The sequence below is a fragment of the Leptonychotes weddellii genome, chromosome 9 (genome assembly GCF_054177405.1).
Source record: "Leptonychotes weddellii isolate Sample4059 chromosome 9, ASM5417740v2, whole genome shotgun sequence".
Taxonomy (NCBI): domain Eukaryota; kingdom Metazoa; phylum Chordata; class Mammalia; order Carnivora; family Phocidae; genus Leptonychotes; species Leptonychotes weddellii.
Window position 1 is genome coordinate 53,252,072 of NC_138377.1, and position 23,709 is coordinate 53,275,780.

Genomic DNA, 23,709 nt, shown 5'->3' on the forward strand with positions numbered 1-23,709 from the left:
AGGTATGGCTGTGTGGAGTTAGTAATAAGACCTCAGTTATAAGTCCTAACAGGTCCTTGGCAAACTCCTAGACCCTCGGAGTCTATTTCCTCCTTTGTAAAATGTAATAATAATAACGATACTACTACAATTACCATCATCATTATTATGTGGTTGATATATATGTATATATAATTTACCATTATTGCTACTATATGGTTGTTGATAGGATCAAATAAAAATACAGATGTGAAAGGATTTTATAATAAATCAAGTGCTACACATGTTTGTATTATCTTTCTGCTTTTCTTCTGAACTTATTTTTACAACGGTAAGTGAATTCTCATGTTATCAAAGGAATTAGACTTGATAATATTTAAGGCAAACTCAAAGCAACATCTCTGGGCAGCATGGACTACTGAAATTGCATTATTACCGAATATGTGGAGAACTGATCTTCAGTGAGCTGGGCCATTCTTTCACAGACAAAAAAATGTAAAGACTGTTTGAAACATTGTTGGTGCACATTTTTAAGTGCCAGAAATCAATTGATAATATCTGGCTGTAATACTTAGCATCTGTAATTTTGTACAGGACTAATCTTCAAGGGGATGTGATGTTTTGGTAGTGATTATCTACATTCACAATAGTAAACATTAGAATTGTTTTATAAACTTAGCTTCATAATACCCAATTCTTTAAAAGTTCTGGATATTAATTACGGGAATTGGTTGCTCTAATCTGATCAGTTAGGGATAGGAAGAGATGTTTGGAAACTGCAAAATGTCTTTATGCTTAGAGTGTGTTTTATAAAACCCCAAGCAAAATAACTCAAGAAAGATTTGTCTCGTCTTCAGGACTAAACTGAAAATTCAAGTTTACTTGCGATTTATTTGAAGAAGATTCAGGAATGGACTATCTTGTGACAAGAACTGTTCCTCTTTACTTACCTGCATGACTTAAAAGGCACTGTTCCTTCACAAAGGAGCTCAGAGAGAAGACTCCAGGCCTGACCAAATTATTTCAGATTTCTCTATTTATCTAGTCACTGGCCTATGAAAAGCTATAATTCTCTTTAGGGCTGTAGAGGAGATCCAGTTAGCTTATTCTAACCCCTGTTGTTCCTTATTTTCTAATTCTAATAGTTTAAAGAAAAATTAAAAGCAGGTAACATGAGTAAATTCTGAATTGGAACTCAATGGGATGGTTCTAACTGCCAGTTCATTTAATAAATTTAATGAGGAGGAAACTGAGTTTGTTAACATTATGATTCTTTTGTCACTCTGTGATAAAGGACCTTACATTTTTGTGCAGAGTAAAAAAAAAAAAAAATCACACAAATAATCTCCATTGGTGTATGAAAGAATGGTGCAATAAACTGTCCTGTTCTTGTCCCCAAAACAAGCAATGGTAGATAACTTAGCTCAGTCTTAAAGATCAATTATAATACTGTATGGCCTTAGAAAAATTTTCACTTTCCTACAAAATTTTCACTAATTCAATCTCTACTTGCCTATTTCATCCTGTTCCAGGCATAGTCATCTTCTACTGGCCTCTCATCTATTCAATCTAAAAAAAAGAAGAAATTTTTCCTATAGCCAAATACATAAATCTTAGTTTTATTCATAATTTCATGTGATCAGAAGTGACTGCTATGCCATAACTATTTCAAATTATCTTTTAAATAAAAGAAAAAAGTAGGTAACCAAACAAAATTGCCAGTTTTCTTTTTTTCCACGTCCTTATATTTTTACATTATAATTTTATTGTATATTGGGTTCCCCTCCTCCACAACAAAAATTCAAGTGATAATACTTAACATGTTTGATGGCCTCTTGCCTTTTAAAGTCATGCTGGCACATGCTAATTTTCAAGCCAAAGGTGTCCCAGCCTATGAGACAGACTTGGCAATTTCTATAGCTTAAATAGAGTTCAGATAATTATTCAGTCACAACATTAAAAAGTGTTGACAATATGAATTTAAAAGTACACATGAACAATATCCTTTTTTTAAATTGAAAACAGTTTGCATTATTTGTAGTGAAATAAACATCATGCCTTGATTAATGTAATTTTAAAATATCAAACTCTTATTAGAGCAAAGTATATATTTAATTCTTGGTATTTAGATTTAATATTCTTTAATACTAACAAAGATTATGTGTATGCATTGGAGGAAGACTATACACTCTCACATCTGAGCTTCTCTCATCAGTTAAGAAATAAATTGTATATTGAAAAATGCATGTATTTGAAGTTTTGACCTAACACAGTGGATTAGGTTTAGACAATATTTACTTTGCTGCATTTTGACTCAGAAAGGGCCATTTGTGAAGATATGACCTATAATGGTCTCTCGGTAAAAAGATTTATATTCAGTACAGTGAGATATAAAATAGTTACAAAATAAGCTGCAACTTTACAGCTACTCATTGGTAAAAGTCTGTAGTTAATACATTTGGATAAATAAGTCAGCAGCAAAGTGGTTAAACATTTGTGATTTGATTTTATCTCAGCTTGGAATGTGGTTGGAGTGTCCCACTTCTAACAACTGTTTGCTAAGTTAAGGCTTTAGTGTTTACACAGTGTTGAATGAAGCAGCCTGGTCACCAGATGTGATTGCTTCCCCAGACTGCCGTTTTTTCAGTCAGATCACTGTCCTCATGGTCCCTGTTCCAACCTTCTTCCTCAGGACGTCCACCAGCCTTTCCAACCTAAGTTGGGGGAAGGAGGGCGGGAAGGGGGGGGGAAAGAATACAAAAAGTGCAGTTATTGTCAGGAATGTTTTGGCTGAAAAAGAACAGTATTTGCCTGTGACCAAGCAGTGCTGGTAGTCATGTTAAGAGACAAAGCATTACTGTCAGCAAGACACACTGGTGCAGAGTGCCAAGTATCTGAGGTTAAAAAAACAGTAACAACACAAACTTTAACCCAGATCTTCAGATTATGTCAGCTTTAGATGCTACATGAAAAATATAACATACTCACTTCAGTACATTTACCTGCTTGCGTTAAGGCTGCGGATGAATCATTTACTATGTAGTGAGAAGATGGTACATGAAATGCAGAGCAGTTTCAAATTGATTTTTACCTAAGAAGTACATATTTCAGTACAGAAATACCATCGCTCTTACACCTGTTACTTAGCTACATAAGTGACACGCTGGTATGCTACACAATTCTGACACATGACATTTCTTCCTTCCCTCGAAAGTCAGCTGATGAAAATAATTAGGAATTAGCCAGCTGGAAAAAAACTTCACGTTTTAGGGGCATGAAAATCATTTAAATATACACAAATGATTTGATGCTAATAAAAACCAGACTTTCTGTAGTACATTTAAAAAGAAGCTTCTATTCTGAGTAATATAAACAGGCTAGCAATGATTCTAGTTTCTAGTCAAAGACAAGTGATTTTTTTTTAGTTGACTGAAAAAATTCACCAATTATACTGAAAATAAAGTCAAGAGTTCAGAAGTCCATTCTGTAGTGTTCTTAGGCTACTCTATGGGTGGGAGATGGCATTCATGCAGATCAGTGAGATTTTGCTTGACAAGAGATGATGGAATCAGACCATTGATTTTTTTCCTTTTATTTTTTTACTGAAAACATAAAACCTCAACAAAAAATCCAGTTTGATGTTACACACAGAGAAATCTTCCAGTTTTCATATACACAATCTTCCTCCTCAAAGACTGGTGAGCAACATAGTCTAGTCTGCTCCAGCTTGCCTCATTTATATGGATCCATGCATGAGGGTCCTTTGCAAATAAACACAGCACAGAGCTAGACACTAAAGGAATGAGGGTATTCTTAGTGTCATACACACTGGTTTACATGGCTAATCAGCTGCATGCAACTCTGAAAGCTAGATCAAGTTTATTGGATGATTTTGCATATACTGAGCTCTGTTAACAGAAAACAAGAGGATGAAACAAAATAATTCAGTGCATCAAAAATCTTTGCTTTGAGAAATGCTAGTATTTAGAATAAAAAGGCAAATCTTGCCTAAGTTTATTACTACAAATTTCTCAAATGTAAAAAATTATACAAAAGTATTATGTGTCCACTAAAACAGCTTCAGACTACTGAATGAGAAGATTCACTGGACAATTCACCGTGTTCACAGGCCAATCTGTATTAGTTGGATTTTCCCTAGTGATAAAAACTAGTGCTATCTTATACACTCTGAAATTGATGATTTATAGGATTACATAAATTCTTTAAGACAAAGTTTCACTAACCTAAACTTTGGAGGAGGGGCAAGAAAAATATCAGTATGAAAATTTAAATGTATTTTTAAAATATGATAGTAACCTCAATTAACTGTTAAAAAAGGACTCCCGATAGAAATATTGACAGGCCATTTAACAGCATTTTTTGGCATACATTGTAAAAAAGCCAGAAAACATTACTTTCAAGGTGGTTAGCTATATCCCTCCACCCTCATTTATACTACTATCAAAAAAATCTTCTTCATAATGTCAAAGTGAGCTGTACTCTGCAGAGTTACTATTATTACTATGAACTCAGAATCAGTGGAACCCCAAATTACTGGATGAATCGGTGTTGTGCCTCTTTTGACTTCTCCTTTACTAACAGGCTCATCTACTTCAGTTTCCTTTTTATACATTAAGACATACTTCCATTTAGAACTCATGTCTTGCTAAGGTAAGAGGTTAGAAGGAAATACTTAAATATCACGTCTTGTGCTGTCTTTACTGTGTTTCAACAATTACTAGATCAACCACATTCTCAGTTTATCCAGGTTGAATGATGTATGAAAATTTGATCTCAGAAGTGAAAAAAAATGTCAATTACTTAGCTCTGTAAAAGCTCACTGACTCCTGAAACACAATGAGGCACCTAGCCCTTCCTGTAAGGAGTGGAATACACCTGCCAAACGTGGACGGTGCCAAGAGGAAGGTGGCTGTGTACGGCTGTCGAAGCAGCTTGCAGGATTCACCCACGGGCTATTCTTTACTGTCCAAGACGACAACAGCCTTTAAAAAATTATGTAGCTTACTAAATTGGGTTCCAACTGCTTTACATGTTACTCAGTGATAGTTTCCCAAGGGCTTCATGAAATAGGAAACGGGTTAGAACTAGGATTAGGATTTCTCCATTTTCAATATGAAGAAACTGAAGCACAGACAGGTAAACACTTATACGAGGCTTGCGGTAAAACAGTGACGTATCTGGGCCTGGTTTTCTTGTTCGCAGTTCAAAGCTACTTCCACGAGGGCTTTCAGACCATAGGTTGATGGATTATTTAGCTTCATTAAAAATTTTCTCAAGTTCTTACTGAAGTCAAATTGGGAAAGTAATTGTCAGTGTATTTCACCTGCTATTTTAGTAACACATTAGGAAAGTAAATTGATGACAGTGCACAGAATTAGAAAATAATAGTTACAAACTACTATTTGCTAGAGTACAATTTCTATATAAACTTGAAAAATATACTGAAAGCTATATTTTAGATAGAAAACTTATTTTCTCAATTAACGTTATTTTTATGTTTTCTATGTATTCAGATAATGTATATGTACTACAATGGAATACACACTTTTCCATCAGGTAGATGAACATAGTTATTTACCAATTTTCTTAATCAGTGTACTTTTATTTTTCACTCTTAATGAATATTGTGATATATTTTAAATGGTAATTCTTTTTCAAAAATTAACTTATTTCTTAATTAATTTAATTTTTTTAAAGAGAGAGATTGTGTGAGTGGGGTGGAGGAGGGGCAGAGGGGGAGGGAGAGAGAGAATCTTAAGCAGGCTCTAGACCCAGTGTGGAGCCTGATGTGGGACTTGATCTCCGCCCCCCTCCCCTATGAGATGATGACCTGAGAGGAAATCAAGAGTGAGATGCTTAACTGAGCCACACAGGTGCTCCAAATGGTTAAGTAATTCTTAATACTGATTATGTGCCAGGAACTATGAGAAGTAAATTATGCACACACTTAATTTTCAAAGATAACTCCATGGAGTAGACATCATTGGCTGACAAAACCAAAACATATAGATAGTAATTTGATCAGAGTCCCACTGCTAGTGAGTTTTGGAGCTAAGATGCAATATTAAGTCTAATTACCACCTCTTTGATCTCTCTGATGTGCTATACTACTTCCAAAAGCACAACTTTTAAGGCTTATTTCTAAATTTTGGTGGGCTTGAATTACTTTTACTGATTATATATGTATATGTGTATATATATATATTTTTTTTTTCCAACAGAAAGAAGTGAAAACAGAACAAATTCCTCATCACCAACAGAACTGTACCAAAGTAAAAATCTCACTGTAGGTTCCATTTTTGAGAGTTAATTCTTGTATCAGTTAATGTGAGAGTGGAAATTCTTATTGGCTTGACAATTTTCACTCTGGAAAAATTATTCCTTCTATTTTAGGCAATGAGGTTATCCCATCAAACATACTTGGCTTTAAAATTTTTTTGTTCAAGGAGAAAGAAACAGGGACATCCAAGAGAGATGTATAACAACCTCCATCCAGCAGAGGAGAGAGAAAAACCACTTGAAATGCTTCACTTAGGGTTTGCCATTAGTATCAAAGATCTTGCCTGCTTTCAACCATGGCAGCAGGGTGAGAAAAAGACTTTAAATGTAGATTTTTCTTTTAGGATTATGGCTGTTCTTCCTCTGCTGGTCTTTTTAATGTGGATTTATTTTATCACCTTTTTCTTTATGCTTTCCATACTTTCCTCAAAAACTGTTGTTTCCTTGATTCCAACTACATGCTTATTACTTCCAAATACACAGCCCCTATCCCAAAACTCCCTTCTGAGTTTTAGACTCAAATATGCACTGCCTTCAAGACATCTCCTCTTGCTTACTGCACTGGCATATGACACTTAGCATATCTAAAACTAAATTAATTTTGCCTCCCATGCATGTTCAGTATTTATCTTGATTAATGTTGTCATTCATGAAGTTGAAAAAATTTAGAAAAACTTTGTCTTATTTATTTATTTATTTATTTATTTATTTATTTATTTTTCCCATTTCAGCATGGACCTGTGAAAACCTTGTGATGAAACCACTAATGTAGACAGTGGGAAGCAATGAATGGGTTTTAATTCATCTAGTAACACCATTTGCACTTTAGAAAGATTACACAGACAAGAATGTAGGGATGGGATGGAAGCAGATTAACCTATAGGTAGGAAGCCCAGATAGCTCCTGATTAAAATAATCCTAGTGAGCACAACACGTGAATGTATTTAAGGCCATATAACTGTACACTTAAAAATGGTTAAAATGGTAAAATTTTATGTTATGAAGATTTGCTGTAATAAAAAGAATATCCTAGTGAAACTTAAAGGCTTGAACTAGAACTGCAGCAGTGCAAATGGAAAGAAGGGGATAAGTTTGAAGAATGTCTAGGATACAGAATCCAAAGGACTTAGTGACTTTTGAGGGTAGGGTGGGGAGAGATGGGGTGGGCAAGGATTTCTCTTGGGTGTTTGGTTTTGGTGACTGGGTGAATAGTGGTAACCAAGATAGTGTAGAGGAAGATTGGAAGAATTTGGTGTGGGTGTGTGTGTGTGTGTGTGTGTGTGTATGAGTTCAGCTTAGTACATATAAAGTTCAGGTGCTGGTGGGACATAAAAGTGGGAATGTTAAGTAGATACCTGGATGTAAGAGTCTGTGTTAAAGACAGAATTCTAGGTTTAGGATACAGATTTCAGTTCAATCAATAAGCACTTGTTTGGTAACTCTTATGTACTAGGTATTGTTCTAGGCATTGATTATTCAAAAAACAGGACATGGTCCCTGCTTATAAGGAATAGTAAGGTGGAGAAGTAGATCTTTACATGGATAACTCAAATAAGTTATTGGTAAATGCTGTTAAGAAAAGGATAAACACAGATATTAAACAGAGCCTAGTTTGGGTAGGGGAGGATAGGAAAGGCATATAAAATCTTCCTGATTTTGTCTGAGTTAAGTATTGAAGAATAAGAAGGAAATAGACATCTTAAGAAGGGCGGGAATGGAGAGGGGGCAGGATGGGCATTCAAGACAGAGGAAATATCTGTGAAGGCACAGAGGTATGAAAACCATGATATGGGTCAAGTCCTACCGGGAGTATGTTTTCTTAGAATCATGAAGTAAGAGGTGGAGAATAGTAGGAAATGAGGCTGAAGAGGTGGGCCATGACTAGGTTGCTCTCGGTTGTAACTGAAGCCTTTGGAGTAGATGGAAATGCTTAGAGAGAGAAATAAAAAAGGAGAAGAGAGGTGGGAATAGGAAAGAAACCAAATGAAAACAAATATTTAAAGTAAAGAGACTGGCAAAAGAATTTGAGGAAATCGGGAAGTAAAAGATGAATCAAGAACAGATGCTGTTACAGAATCCAAAGAAGAGCATTTCAAGAAGGCAGTGACCAACAGGGTCAAGTACTTAAACGAGATCAAAGTGAAAAGTGCCCATTTGATTTGGCAATTGGGAAAAATGACAGCTTTTGGGGGCAGTTTTAATGGCATGATGGAAGTAGGAGGAAGCCTGAGAGGAATGTGAAAATTGAAGGCTAGGGGTGCCTGGGTGGCTCAGTCGGGTTGAGCCTCTGACTCTTGGTTTTGGCTCAGGTCATGATCTCAGGGTCATGGGATTGAGCCCTGCATCAGGCTTGTGCTCAGCATGGAGTCTGCTTGGGATTCTCTCCCTCTCCCTCCCTCTCCCCCTCCACCTAAAGAAATATTAGGTGAGATTGATGATCCACCTACAGCTAGAGACTACAAATTTGTAGGAGATACTGATCATCATAGTAGTATGACTTTTGTTTTCCACATCAGGTCTATGCTTTGGGGATAATTCTGGGGAGGACATATAATAGAAGCAATTGAGAGCAGTTGTGCTCTTTCTCTTAAATAAATAAATAAATACATAAAATCTTAAAAAATTGAAGGCTAAGTACATGCTGTTTTATAAGAGCTCAGCTAGAAAGTAAAGAGAATTATAGTTATAGGGGGATGTATGGCTGAGGACGTTCTTAAAGAAATGGATGGCATGTGAATGTATTTGTGGACTATGGGAGATAAGACTAGAGGAAGACTCTTTAGAGGGAAGGGAAGAAGATGATACCTTTTTAAGTAGGGTCTCAGAAGATGGGATCATAAGCTTATGATCCCATGACTTATAGCATTATCTTAAAAATATGAATGGGGGCGCCTGGGTGGCTCAGTCGTTAAGCATCTGCCTTTGGCTCAGGTCATGATCCCAGGGTCTTGGGATCGAGCCCCGCATCGGGCTCCCTGCTCAGTGGGAAGCCTGCTTCTCCCTCTCCCTCTCCCTCTGCTTGTGTTCCCTGTCTCTCTGTGACTGTGTCTCTCTGTCAAATAAATAAATAAAATCTTAAAAAATATATGAAAGGACGTTTCTTGGAGACTAAGGGGAAAGAGGTGGGAAGAATACAGCTGTGGATACTTTAGGTACGGAGGAAGTTAACTGATAGAACTTATATCTGCTAGATTCAACTTTCCCCATGGAGTAGGAGGCAGAGTTTTCTGCTGAAAACGTACAGTAAAGAAAAAAGCTAGAGGGAAATGCTGAAGTTTAATGTGACAAGAAAGGGAGGTGACTTGGAATATGTAAAAGAAATATTAGGTGAGACTGATGATCCAGCTATAGCTAGAGACTACAGATTTGTAGGAGATACTGATCATCATAGTAGTATGACTTTTGTTTTCCACATCAGGTCTATGCTTTGGGGATGAATTTGGGGAGGACATATAATAGAAGCAATTGAGAGTTTAGAGTATAAGACGACTGTGTCCTTGAGAGAAAGTGATTAAACTTAGAATTCAGATTGGGTAGAGAAGAAAGTGAGTCTGTAAGGGGTTGTTAGTTCAGAAAAAAAATGAAAGGAGCAAGGGACCAGATGTCTTGATTAGTGCTGAAGCTAAAAAGCAAGAGTAGTTGGAATAAGGCTGTGGTTATTGTGAAAGAGGCAATTGTGATCTTAGGATTTCAGATGTAGAAAGTTCTGCCAACATCCACTGTAGCTGAAGTGGATAAGAGGTAAAAGTCATTAGCATTCAAGAGACAAAAGAATAGGGCATATTACTGACATTGACATTGAAGTTTCTGAACATGAATTCAGAAGTTGGGGTAGAGAGGAAGGCACTGAATCAGATGCCTGAAATACATTTTAAGGGAATGGCACTGGGCAGATCAGTAGATATCACTGAAGAGGAGAGGTAGTGAGTGAGAAAGCTGGATGGTGTAAATCTTAAAGGAGGGAGGGTTTTTACATCAATGCAGAAGGTCTGAAAGTAGCAAAGGGGAACCAGAAGAACCCTCCTTCCTCGTATTTGGGTAGGGGAAAAAGACTGGTGTCCAGTGGGCTGCTAGGAAACAAGGGTCCTTGGTAAATTCAAGTTTCAGGTAGAATGTGTGTGTGAAACATTCAGTGTGTAAGTTGTAGATAGATGCAAGGTAGTAACAATGGAAAGAAGGTTCCAGAAAGCAGACTGAAAAGAGCTGAGATCAGAGGAATAAAGGGAAGGAGAGAAAGATGGGGAGGGAGGAATCACCGAGCTAATGAGAAAGGGAATAGCTAATAGATGGAGTGCACCCACTCTCCCGTTATAAATTGTAACTGATGAAGTAAGAAGCTCTTGCTCTGTTTTAGCCACAAAATGTAACCGAGGAATACAGACAAAGATACACTGATGCTAATAAAAATGGACATGTACATATATGGACATATACACATATATTTATGAATACATACAGACATGGCCATAGAAATATGGATCATCAATTTCACTTTTCTTCACAAAAGAACACATAAGAAATAAGTAAATATTATATGAGGAAAGAATGAAGTTAAGAAAAGAAAACTATTTACATCTGAAACACAATGAAGAAAGAGTTTGTAAGTGAAAAGGTGAGGGTAGGAGTCGATAGGAGAGTGGGTTGAAAAGTCATGGTGAAGAAGGTAGCAACAATGGGGAATGGTAAGAATGGGGAATCGAATAAATAATTATATGGCCAAAAATCATTCCTTATTTTAACTGGAAACTGCCTCTTTGAATCTCCCACTCACCTACCTAGACCTACCCTTCAAATGGTTACCCTACTTGATTTCCATATGAGGTGTCGTCAAAATGTTGAGAGCTGTCATGTCTTTATGGTATTTTATTATTTATTTATTTACGGTATTTTTATTATTACACTTCCAGTCTTCAAAGGCTGGTACCTTAAAGTTAGCAGACTGCTCACTATTATTCACATTTTTTGTGCATGTTCTCTAGTATGTCCAGTGTCTTTAAAAATATTGGCCCTGGGGCGCCTGGGTGGCCTGGTCGGTTGAATGTTCAACTCTTGATTTTGGCTTGGGTAGTGATCTCAGGGTCATGGGATCAAGTCCCACATCGGGCTCCAGGCTCAGCAGGGAGTCTGCTCGAGATTCTCTCTCTCCCTCTGACCCCCTGCCCCCTCCCCCTGCGCTCTCTCATTCTCTCTAAAATAAATAAATAAATACAATCTTAAAAAAATATTTGCCCCTATATAATAATCCAGTTTAATCATTATAAAGGGAAGTGGGACTGATATCTTCCTTGATTTAGACTTTTACTTCTATTTTAATGCTGACATGTTTCACTATCAGCTTACACTAATACTCTAACACTAATACTAATATCACTAATACCTAGCCTGCTTAGCCTCCCAAGCCAAGCGAAGTCTCTCCTAGTTTGGACATATACAATTAATATATCTTTTTCATTTATTGCTGCACAAGAAACCACAGAAAACATGGTGGCTTAAAACAGCAGCTATTTTATTTAATTTTGTCAACTTGGGTTTGAAGCACCTGGGCAATTCTGCTAGCCTTTCCTGGCATCACTCATTCAGCTGCAGTCAGTTGGGGTGGGGTGGCCATGTGCCTGACAGGTGGTGCTGACTTCTGCTAGGATTCTCTCTTTCTGTGGTATCTCATTCTCACCCAGATAAGCTCAGACTTACTCACCTAGGGAACACATCAGCAAAAGAGAAATACTGAAATCACTAAGGCCTCTTGAGGCCTTGTTTAGAAGTTGTACATCACTTGGTTTATTTTATTGGTTAAAGGGAGTCACAGGCCAGCCCAGATTCCCAGGGTGGGGGAATAAATTCCACCTTTTGACAGGAGCAGTTGCAAAAAATTCATGGCCATTTTTATTCCACAATACTGATATTAAAAAAGTGCAAGATTTTACATTTATCCATGTCAGATTTAATCTTGGTAAATTAATTAATTAATTTATTTATAGAGTTTATTTATTTGGCAAAGACAGACAGCACAAGCAGGGGGAGCGGCAGGCAGAGGGAGAGGGAGAAGGAGACTCCCTGCTGAGCAGGGAGCCCGATGTGGGGCTCGATCCCAGGACCCTGGGATCAGACCTGAGGTGAAGGCAGACGCTTAATGGACTGAGCCACCCAGGCGCCCCCATCTTGGTAAATTTAGTTAATTTTTCCAGCAATTTAACATCTTTTGTTATCTTGAGTTTATTACTTTTTGTACTTATGATAAACTTACCTTTTATGTTTTTAACTTAGGTATTAAAAAATGTTGAACAAAAAAGTACTGAAACAAACTCTTAGAGACATCCCTACAGGGTCATAATATGTATTCCTATTCGATTAATTATGAATTATCCGAAATGTGCAGTCACTTCTTGATCTTGTCCACAAAGATATTTTGAGATAGTCTGTCAAATGACTGTTAAAATCAAGATATTTTAGAGTTCTTCCTCCTTACCTACCAGTTATAGAGGTTAATTCCTGAGATGCAGTTAGACTTGCAAAGACCCAGTATATGGTAACTGGGATCAGCCTGGCTGCCGAGGATAAGCTCTTAGTGGGTACATCAGTGAGTGACTTGGTGGGTCTGCAACTATGGTAACTGGACTGGCTGGAGGGTGCCATCCAAAAGCACTGTTAACTATTTCAATTAAGTACCTAAAGGGCTTAATTTGGGCTTTAACAGATACCCAAATAGGTCTACCTGATGATCTGTGGCATGGAAACAGAGTTTCTGGGCTGTGATGATATTTGGCAAATATGATGAGTTTGTAGGCCACTGCTTGCTTAAGCTGATATATCATTCCTAGTATGTTCCACAGCATATAGCACTTACTCTATTTTTAAATTTAATTTTGAGGGTTGGTCTACCTGTGTTTCAACATTCAAGATATATTTACTGAAAAACTTCATTGAAAGGTCCATGAGTCATTCTTTATTAAAAGCAAATAATGAATTCCAAAATATTACCAACTTAACAACACTATGATGGTATTATGCATTTTGCCTTCCCAAAAAAGACATCATTTTTTTTGAACAGGTTCACTATTATATAGATGTGGACCTAGAAACAGATATTATTTTTTATAAAATTTAAAGCCTAAGACATTTTTGTATTCTTGTTAGCAAACTCAGTGTTACTCTATAAATAAATAAATTAAATTGTGGTTAATTTGGAAATGGGCATAATTTATTTACCTGGAACAGGACATTATAACATTAATAGCTAAAATAAGATTTCAAATGTAATTATACTAGAGAAAATGAGGGAAAGATTGATACTGGCAGGAATGTAGAAAGCCAAAGTAATTATAACTAGGCCAATTTACTGAAGGAAAGAAGATATAGGACAATTATTTACTATTTAAATTCACATAAAATATTTTGAAAAGGACATCACAAGTGTATCATTATAAGTAGATAATAAATAGGAATTCCAGATGAGCACCACTTTTAAGATTTTATTTATTTATTTATTTATTTGAGAGAGAGAGAGCGAGAGCACACAGAGGGAGCCTGACATGGGGCTTGATCCCAGGACCCTGGGATCATGACCTGAGCCAAAGGCAGATACTTAACCAACTGAGCCACCCAGGCACCCCAAGATATTAATTATAAAACAGATTTAAAAGATACTTGTCTTTTTCTTAGAAAGTATTACTAATGCAAATGACTAGGGAAACTTTTAAAAGTCTTGACAAAAGATTGTGTTAAAAATCTTAGCCTTGGGGCCCCTGGGTGACTCAGTCAGTTGAGCGGCTGACTCTTGATTTGGGCTCAGGTCATGATCTCAGGGTTGTGGAACTTAGCCCACCTAGGGCTCTGCGCTCAGTGGGGAGTCTGCTTCTTTCTGGTTCCCTCTGCCCCTCCCCCCCAGTTGCCCCACGCTCTCAACTAACTAATTAAATAAATAAATCTTTAAAAACAAAAATCTTAGCTTGGTTAACATGTCATTGATAAGTTTACATGGATATACTGTGACAATTAGAATCAAGCATTTGTCTCCCCTGTTAATCCTTATAAAATCTTTGAGATTAAGTAGAAACCAAAAAATGCATTTAAAAAGGCTCTCTTACTACTTACTTGATTCAGGTCTCTCCAATATTTTATGATTGTCATGAGATTTAAGAATTCCCATCAGTACTGAAATGTTGGTAAACTTACAGCCTACGTAGGCTAGAGCAGAGTACATGCCTCGGTTTTGTTTAAATACATTCAGTAAAAAGGCCTACATTCAGCAAAAGCTGTGCATTCTTGGCTCTAGTTTTGACCTAAAAATAACTTTCAAATCAGTAATGTAAATTGAGTATACATAGTTTTCACAACTTCCACTATTCCAAACACAAGATGATACTCAGGAAATAAACTTTACCAAATTATTATGGTTCTCAAAATGATTTGGGGTCATGTCTTCCCTACACCTCTAATAAAGCAGTCCAAGTAACATTTGTCTTGTTTGGGTCAGGCATGGGGCAGAACTGTAAGAGTGGCCAAGTTTGCCTTTATTTCTCAAAGAGCTATGCCTAAAATACTTTGATAATGATAATTATTAAAACAGAATTCCACCAGTAATAGAGAACTCTAGAGAGAGAGAAAACCACAACCAAAACCCAAAATTAAATCCAATGCTGAGCAGAAATTGACCCAATGGCACTTCTTTCACTTCCCATTAAGAATCCAGTCTTCTATGGGGCACCTTGGTGGCTCATGGGTTAAGCAGCTAACTCTTGATTTCGATTCAGGCCATGATCTCAGGGTCCTGGGATAGAGCTCCAGGTTGGGCTCTGCACTCAGCAGGGAGTCCACTTCAGGATTCTCTCTCCCTCTGCCTGCCCCCCCCCAACTTGCTCTCTCTCTCTAAAATTTTTTTTTTTTTAAGATTTTATTTATTTGCGAGAGAGAGAATGAGAGACAGAGAGCATGAGAGGGAGGAGGGTTAGAGGGAGAAGCAGACTCCCTGCTGAGCAGGGAGCCTGATGTGGGACTCGATCCCGGGACTCCAGGATCATGACCTGAGCCAAAGGCAGTCGCTTAACCAACTGAGCCACCCAGGCGCCCTCTCTCTCTCTCTCTAAAATAAATAAATAAATCTTTTTTAAAAAAAGGAATCCAGTCCTCTCACACCTCTCACATTCTCCTCCCTTTGACTCTTAATACTAGCCTTAAAAAAAAAGTTTTTTGAGAACAATGTTACGTGATTGAAAAAAAAGGCTGTAAGAGTATCTGCATTTTATTATGAAACAAACCCAAATCTGTGAATTTCTGATACTGAAATTTTAGATATAAAATTATAGACAGTTATCAAAACAGATATATTTTGGGGATTGCATTATCTCTTTTTTTTTTTTAAAGATTTATTTATTTATTTGAGAGAGAGAATGAGAGAGAGAGAGCTTGAGAGGGGTAGGGTCAGAGGGAGAAGCAGACTCCCTGCTGAGCAGGGAGCCCGATGCGGGACTCGATCCCGGGACTCCAGGATCATGACCTGAGCCGAAGGCAGTCGCTTAACCAACTGAGCCACCCAGGCGCCCCTGCATTATCTCTTATATGAAAACCAGGAATATGACTATTATCTCTGTCTACATATAAAATTGTCCCTGTTTATTGTCAAGTGGTATTTTTGGCTGGATCTGCATCACTAAAAAAAAAAAAAAAAAGAAAATGAAAACAAATTGGGTACATGCAGTCAACAATATTTAGTTTTAAAGCATCATTACTAACCATTTACTAATTAGCTTGTTGATTTCTTGCATAAATTTCAAGATAAATCTGATTCAATCATTTCCCCTAAACTATTTTCCTGTTTAAAAAATATTTCAGGTAACTAACAAAGGATACAAATAATATGGATAGAATAATTTAGATCCTCAGATATTTCATTATATAAAACATTATCACTTAGATGATATCATTATCTTTAAAGAATATCATTCATTCATTCAGAAATTAAGCAGTAAACTTGGATTTATCTCTGAGATTAAAAAGAACATAAAAAAATCTTAGTACATGCACACTCAACTGTGCTTAGATTAGATATAGGATATTCCTTATTCAATGTCACTAGTATCTAAGGTAGACAAGATGCCGAAAAGTTACCTTTATTTTATTTTATTTTTAAAGATTTCATTTATTTTGAGAGAGAGAGAAAGAGAGAGCAGTGAGTGTGAACAGAGGGAGGGGCAGAGGGAGAGAGAGAATCTCACGTAGACTCCACGCTGCACACAGAGCCCTATACGGGGCTCTATCTCATGACCCTGAGATCATGACCTGAACTGAAATCAAGACTCAGATGCTTAACCGAATGAGCCACCCAGGTGTCTCATAACTCTATTTTAAATGTAGACTAACATTTGCTGTGTTCTATGTAACCTTGAATAATCAGGCTTGTCAATCAATCATAGTATCATTAGTATTAATTTAGAAGACTAGTAAAAAAAGTTAAACATATAACAAAATATATAAAACTGCATTCTTTACTTTTGTTTCACCCCATTTTAAAATTAGAACATGGAGAAAGAGTAGAGCTATATTTTTTTGTTATAGTATCTCTAAGGTAATTTTATCTCAAGTTTTGGATTTTAAAATAATAACTTTGGTATAATTTTACCCATGGCTTAATTAAGACTTTGTTAGTAAATTAGATGTCTAGATAGTCTGTTGGATTCCAATTAGTCTACGGCAGCACTAGTGGAGTGGATGATACTATTAGGAAAGTACTTATAGAAGATAATAGAATATTTCACCTAAGCACCTACCTTAACAACAGAAAGTGACTGAGATAATAGGATGAATTAAGATCAAGTGACAGTTTTATTGGACTCTTTCACTTTGTCTGTGAGAGGATATTCAAATCCTATGTAAGATTCCCAAGAAAACTCAATACCAGTAACAAGCCCATGAGGCTCCATGAGGGCAAGTAAAATGTGTATTTTGTTCATCATTGATACTTGGTAATTAGTAGAACAGGCTCTCAAAAATCAACAGGATATTATTTGTTTGTGAATAGATATTATACACACATGTACACACACAGGGAGTAAGAAGTAATTTCATTTACAATCTCAACTCTAAAAAATGGATTGAAATTTTGATGATGACCCCTAAAAGTAGCTTTCAAGAACAAAAAAGCAAACTACTCCATATGGAGACTTATAGTAAATGTTTTATTCAGTCAAGGGCCCTTGCAGAAGAACATTAAATAATATAGCAGTTATCTGAATAGATTCCTCCCATTTTATTTTATATATATATTTTAAAGATTTTATTTATTTATTTGACAGAGGGAGAGAGAGAGGACTAGCAGGGGAAGTGGCAGAGGAAGAAGGAGAAGCAGGCTCCCCACTGAGGAGGGAGTTGGATGTGGGGCTTGATCCCAGGACCCTGGGATCATGATCTGAGCCAAAGGCAGATGCTTACTTAACTGACTGAGCCACCCAGGCACCCTGACTCCTCCCATTTTAAATGGAGGGAGTTTGGGAGCTTGGTGGGAAAGATCGTAAATGAAACTTCACCCTAAGTGAGAACTAAGTTAAGGTTATCCTTTCTGCTTCAGGAGTGATTTAGTTAATGTGATAACAACGAATTACTGATTCTGAAAACCAGTATTGTCACCTCTTCTTTTTGATTTCATAACTTGTAAGGAGACAAAAATGAAGCATGCAAAGGAATGAAGTTGCCGTGGATGTGGATTACTGGTGCATCATTTTTTTTTTTAAGATTTTTATTTATTTATTTGGGAGAGAGAGAGCATGCACACGAGCAGGGGGAGGGGCAGAGACAGAGGGAGCAGCAGATTCCCCACTGAGCAGGGAGCCTGACACGGGCTCGATCCCAGGACCCTGACATCACGACCTGAGCTGAAGGCAGACGCTTAACCGACTGAGCCACCCAGGTGCCCTTACTGATGCATTTTCTATGGGAAAAGCATCAGAGTAAAAAATAAACAGACACATGACAAAATATGGGATAAACAAATTGATAACAAGGTCAACCATTTTAATTATTTCATTAAAAACTCTTGATTTCTAAGAACTGAAACAGGGTATGATAGTGGTATATTGAAAAAGGATGCAGATTTGTGGGAAGATTCCTCTTCCTTTTCTTATTCTGGCTTTTGTGTTCTGTCCCTGCTCCCCAGCTTCTGGGACAATCCATATGAACACTTGCTTAAGGTACATCTGAAAGTACATAGAAGTTCTTTATTTCTTTTAAATTGAAATGGACTGTCTGTTGGTGTATAATTGTCTAATTTAAAATATCAGTTTCACTATTTCAGAGTGCCTTCTGTTGAAAATTAAGAGTGATAAGTTGTTTCTTTCTAAGTGTTTTGAAAACTGCTCAATTATATTTCCTTAAAGTTTTTTTTCCTATGGAGAACTGATCCTTGGTTTCAAGATAAGGATATAGTAAATAGAAATTTGAGGTTTAATCTCATTCGTGATATTATTAGGCTGCTAGGTAGTCATTGCTAATTTCTGGCAGCTTAAAAACTGTATGTTATCAGACTCATATATTTTATATAGAGTCCTAAATTCTTTAGATAAATAAATCAATCTTCCTAAAACATCAAAATTCAGCAAAGTACTATAACCATGAAAAGGCAGATTTCTCTGAAAAGATTATGACATATAATAGTCATAGAATATACATTATTTAACTAAAATTGCCATCAGAACAACATATAAAAGGGAAAATGTTATAAAGATCAACACCACATATATAAAAGAGGTTTATACTTTCATCTATCTTAAAAACAGTCTATTCCAAACATACACACACATTTTGTATTTTATAGATAAGGAATTATGGATGCACGGAAAGATGAGCATTTCTGACTGATTTTCATTTCTTTTTGATTTCTGATTTTTATATGCCACTTGTAAAAGTAATTTCCATTCTTTAATATCCATTCACTTCACAGTTAATACTTCTCAAGCACCATAGAAGACTTGAAATTAAATCACATACATCTTTCTTATATGTGTTAAAGTGTTAGTATTAGGGATTAATGGGCTTTATTCTCAGTATCAGGATTATTCATTGGTAGTATGTTAGTGACATAGGGATACATTAACTTTTTTGAGCTGACAGGACATTAGCAAACTGCTTCAGAGACTGAGTTACAATGATCTTAAATGTGAATTACATTTATGTTAATTTATTTACAGTAACTTATTCACCAGGATATTTTTCATATGATTTCCTTTAGACTTACAGTATTTGCACTGTTAACAATACACACAGACTTTTATATTCTAGAAACTACCATATATTTGGCAGCAAAGATAATAAGGCCTTGTATATTTATGATTCTGATTTACTAAGTACTAGAGAGCAATTTGTTTTTTTAAGATTTTATTTATTTATTTGATAGAGAGAGAGAAAGCACGAGCAGGGGGAGAGGCAAAGGGAAAAGCATACTCAAAGGGAAAAGCATACTCCTTGCTGAGCAGGTAGCTGGATGCTGACTGGGCTCGATCCCAGGACCCTGGGATCACGACCTGAACTGAAGGCAGACGCCCAACCGACTGAGCCACCCAGGCACCCCATACGGAGCAATTTGTAAGGCCAATGAAAACTACTCTTTTCTTAATTGGTAGAGCAATTCTCATACGTGTGTGAAGAAAAGAGCCTCAAACCCACTTCCTGGTAAAATCCTACAAGTTTTTCAAATATACTACAAAGCATGATACATGAATTATAATTTATTGTTATTTTTCCTTAGATTAGCTTAGGTTTGGGCAATATGGTAGTGTTTACATCTTCTGGTATGTGTTTTGTTACCTAAATTTGGTAGAAATATTTCTTTGACGGGGTGCCTGGGTGGCTCAGTCGTTAAGTGCTTGCCTTCAGCTCAGGTCATGATCCCAGGGTCCTGGGATTGAGCCCCGCATTGGGCTCCCCGCTCCATGGGGCCTGCTTCTCTCCACCACTTGTGCTCTCTCTCTCAAATAGATAAATAAAATCTAAAAAAAAAAAAATTTCTTTGAGTAAATAACCTAGATGATATGAATGAATCATTTTTGTAAATCTGTGCTAGTAGCCTATCCTCATTATGTGCATTTTGAAACAAAATAATTATAAAAATTCTTTCTATATGCTGCTCTCAGCTGCTTATATCTGGACTTTTAAATACTCGCCCACCAACCTGGTTCAGAGAATTCGGATATCACCAATGATATCACCTCATGAACTGATCTGCTGTCTGCCCAGCAGAGGAGTTACATATTGCCTTTTGAAGAATGACACCTCCAACCACAGGCTTGACATTTGGCCTATCTTTGAATGGCTTGAGATACAGCTCTTAAGAATAATCTTTATCATTCAGAATAACTTTGGACATTCTGACTTTTAGCACTAAACTCCACAAAAAGAGTTTAATTATGTGGGAAACAGGGTTATATAATCTAAATTGCTATCATTCCAAAGACAGTCTCATGGGTATTTCTATTATTCCCAGAGAAGAATCCTTGGAAGCCTTCCCTTCTTTTGCTTTTCAGTTTCTGGAAGCCAGTTTTGATGAGTTTTATATCTGCCATCTGACAGTACTGTTCTCAAACTCAACTTAATATTTTTTCTCATAAGTTTATAAGTTAGGGTTACATAGAAAGAAAATGAAATTAGTTCTTAGCATTGAACTAAAGACATTGTATTGATGGCACTGTTTCGTTTCTATCTCTTAGCCAGAAAAATCTTAAAATACCGACTACTTCTTTACCCTTCACATCTCTTTAGTCACCAAATCATAGTTTTTCTGTATAGTATTTCTGATATGAATCCCTTTCTTCCCTTCTCCCTGCTACCAACCTACACCAGCACACCAGTTGTCTGTTATTATTGTACTATATTATTATCACAGCTTCTTAGCTGGTACTTTTATTTCTAAAACCAGCCTGCTTCAATTAATCTTCCACAGTGCTAAGAGAGCCCGAAGTTCCTAAAACGCTATTTCTTTGCTGCTTTCAAAACTCTACATTGGTTTCTTACTCCCTATCACATGAAATCGAACTGCCTTTGCATCCTCGGGAAGGCTCTCAGTAATTCAGGTTATCTCGCCTGTCTGATATCCCACAGGGACCTCTGTTCTGCCAGCTGGCCCTCTGTACGATCTCCTCTCCTAAAATATAGTCATATGCGTACCTTTGCTTCATTTATGCTGTTTCTCTCTTCTACACTCTCTTCTTTCCTCTCTGCTTATTCCTATCCTACTCATTCCAGAGGGCCAAGTTCAATTTCCTTGAGGCCTTCCTTTTCTCTATATTACCTGCACTGAACAATTAATTGGTTATTCACTACAATTCTCTTCTATGAAATGATTTTTAAAAAACAAGGTGAAATATATATATGAATATACTACTAGCATTATATACAGATACAAGATGTCATATTGTTTTGCACCCAACAATTCCACTTCCAGGAATTTGAGCCCTCTCTAAATTTTTAGCTAGAAGTATGTTTACTGCAGCAGTATTTGGAAACAACTAAATACGCGTGCCCTAAACTTCCTATGGGCAGGAGCCTTATAGCATACCGTTTATTTACACTGCCAAATTTAATAGAGTGCTAAGTATATGATACAATGTTTTTTGTGTTTTTTTTTTTTGGTGAGTTTTTACAAAGTCTTTCCCTGTATCTTGTAATAACACTAAGAGATGGAAATAAAATCCAAATTTGTTGCTCCTCCCCACACTTCTAAAATACCATATCTTTTCAAGAAGAGAGAATTCGTTTTTAATTCCATGTAGTATGTAGTCAGACCAAGAAACTTTTTGTATTAAGGCTGACACTGAAATGGCTAGGAGGAAAGGTATTACCAGCTGTAAAGGAACAGTTGAAAGAGCTCATCTTACTCATAATTGTTACCTTTTTGCCAAAAAGTTTTCATAGGCGGCATGCTTCTAATGCTATGTACATACACCCAAAGTCTTAAATCATTCATTTTAACCTGTCAAAAGTGCTGGTCCACTATTTTGACATGCTTGCTGAGAACAGATGACTTACTATCCTCAAGGCAAGCTATTAACTCCTGTCTAAACTTTCTCAATCTGAACTACTGTAAGGCAGCTCTTTGATGGGATGCACACTCTGCTTTTTTCAGCTTCACATCATTCTGCTCTATTATGTGCCAACATCTTTGAAGGCTATAAAAAAGCCATATTTTAACAAGTATAGAAATTAAAAGAATTTTTTTTAGTCGTACCATAAGAAGTATATCCAAATTAAATTCCTGCTATCACTATATATCCTTATATGTACAGCTTTTACAATTTAGGTCATTCTTACCATAGAAAGTACTTATGGTAATGTATTTTATTATTAGAGGACAAGATGAAATATTACCAATCTACTATAAAACACTCAGCACATTGGGGCGCCTGGGTGGCTCAGTTGGTTAAGCGACTGGCTTCGGCTCAGGTCATGATCCTGGAGTCCCTGGATCGAGTCCCGCATCAGGTTCCCTACTCGGCAGGGTGTTTGCTTCTCCCTCTGACCCTCCCCCCTCTCATGTGCTCTCTCTCAAAAAAATAAATAAAATCTTTAAAAAAAAAAAACCCACTCAGCACCATATTTCTCTCTTTTCCATGTACCTGTAGAGATTTAAAATCTGCAGTTCTTCAGTGGCACTTCTATAAATAGTATAATTGTTTTTCTAATTAATAGAAACCTTTTCTAGCAATTACTTTTTAACTCAGTAATTCCACTTCCAGGAATTTGTGTCCCCTGCAGTAACTGCAGATATATGCAAATATTTAGCTGCAAGAATGTTCACTGTAGCAGTACTTTAAATCAACTCAATAGTAACAATAATGAATTAGTTAAATAATTATGGTACAACCATACAATAGATTTAGAGCCATTTAGACCACTTAGTGAAAGATTATACATAAAGTTTAGACATAAAGTTATTCATCATATATTAAGTGAATTAAGTTATAAAATTTTATGTATTATATGAAAACATCTTGTAAAAATGCCAAGTTGCTTAGTGATATTTAAATTTTTTCAAAAATTAATGTAAATTGTTTCAGTTATTTGAAAAAATATATATTATGATTAAAAAGCATTTTTAAATGTGTGGCCTATCAAAACAATATTAATTAATATATCTCTTGGTAAACATGAACACATGCACATAACTATTAAAGTAAACAAGGGGGCATTTAAAAGAGAAAAATGTAACCTCTTTCTTTTTCTTCCCATTCTCATTTATTTTTTGCTGACCTCTCTCCAGGTGTGGGAATCCTATGAGACTGACAGAGAGCTTAAAAGTTATATGTGGCTGTAGATCAATGGAACAGAATAGAGAGCCCAGAAATGGATCCTCAACTCTATGGTCAACTCATCTTTGACAAAGCAGGAAAGAATGTCCAATGGAAAAAAGACAGTCTCTTCAACAAATGGTGTTGGGAAAATTGGATAGCC

The 23,709-nt window shown here is 36.4% G+C and overlaps 1 protein-coding gene across 1 annotated transcript in view; it reads right to left on the minus strand.

Moving 5' to 3' along the window:
• Positions 1 to 581: 581 nt before the first annotated feature.
• Positions 582 to 23,709, minus strand: part of MIPOL1 (mirror-image polydactyly 1) — a 235,613-nt gene continuing 212,485 nt past the window's right edge. Inside the window, exon 9 of the mRNA XM_081829767.1 lies at positions 582 to 2,693. Coding sequence (XP_081685893.1) covers positions 2,627 to 2,693 — 67 coding nt within the window. The 3' untranslated portion in view covers positions 582 to 2,626. The remainder of the gene's footprint in view (positions 2,694 to 23,709) is intronic.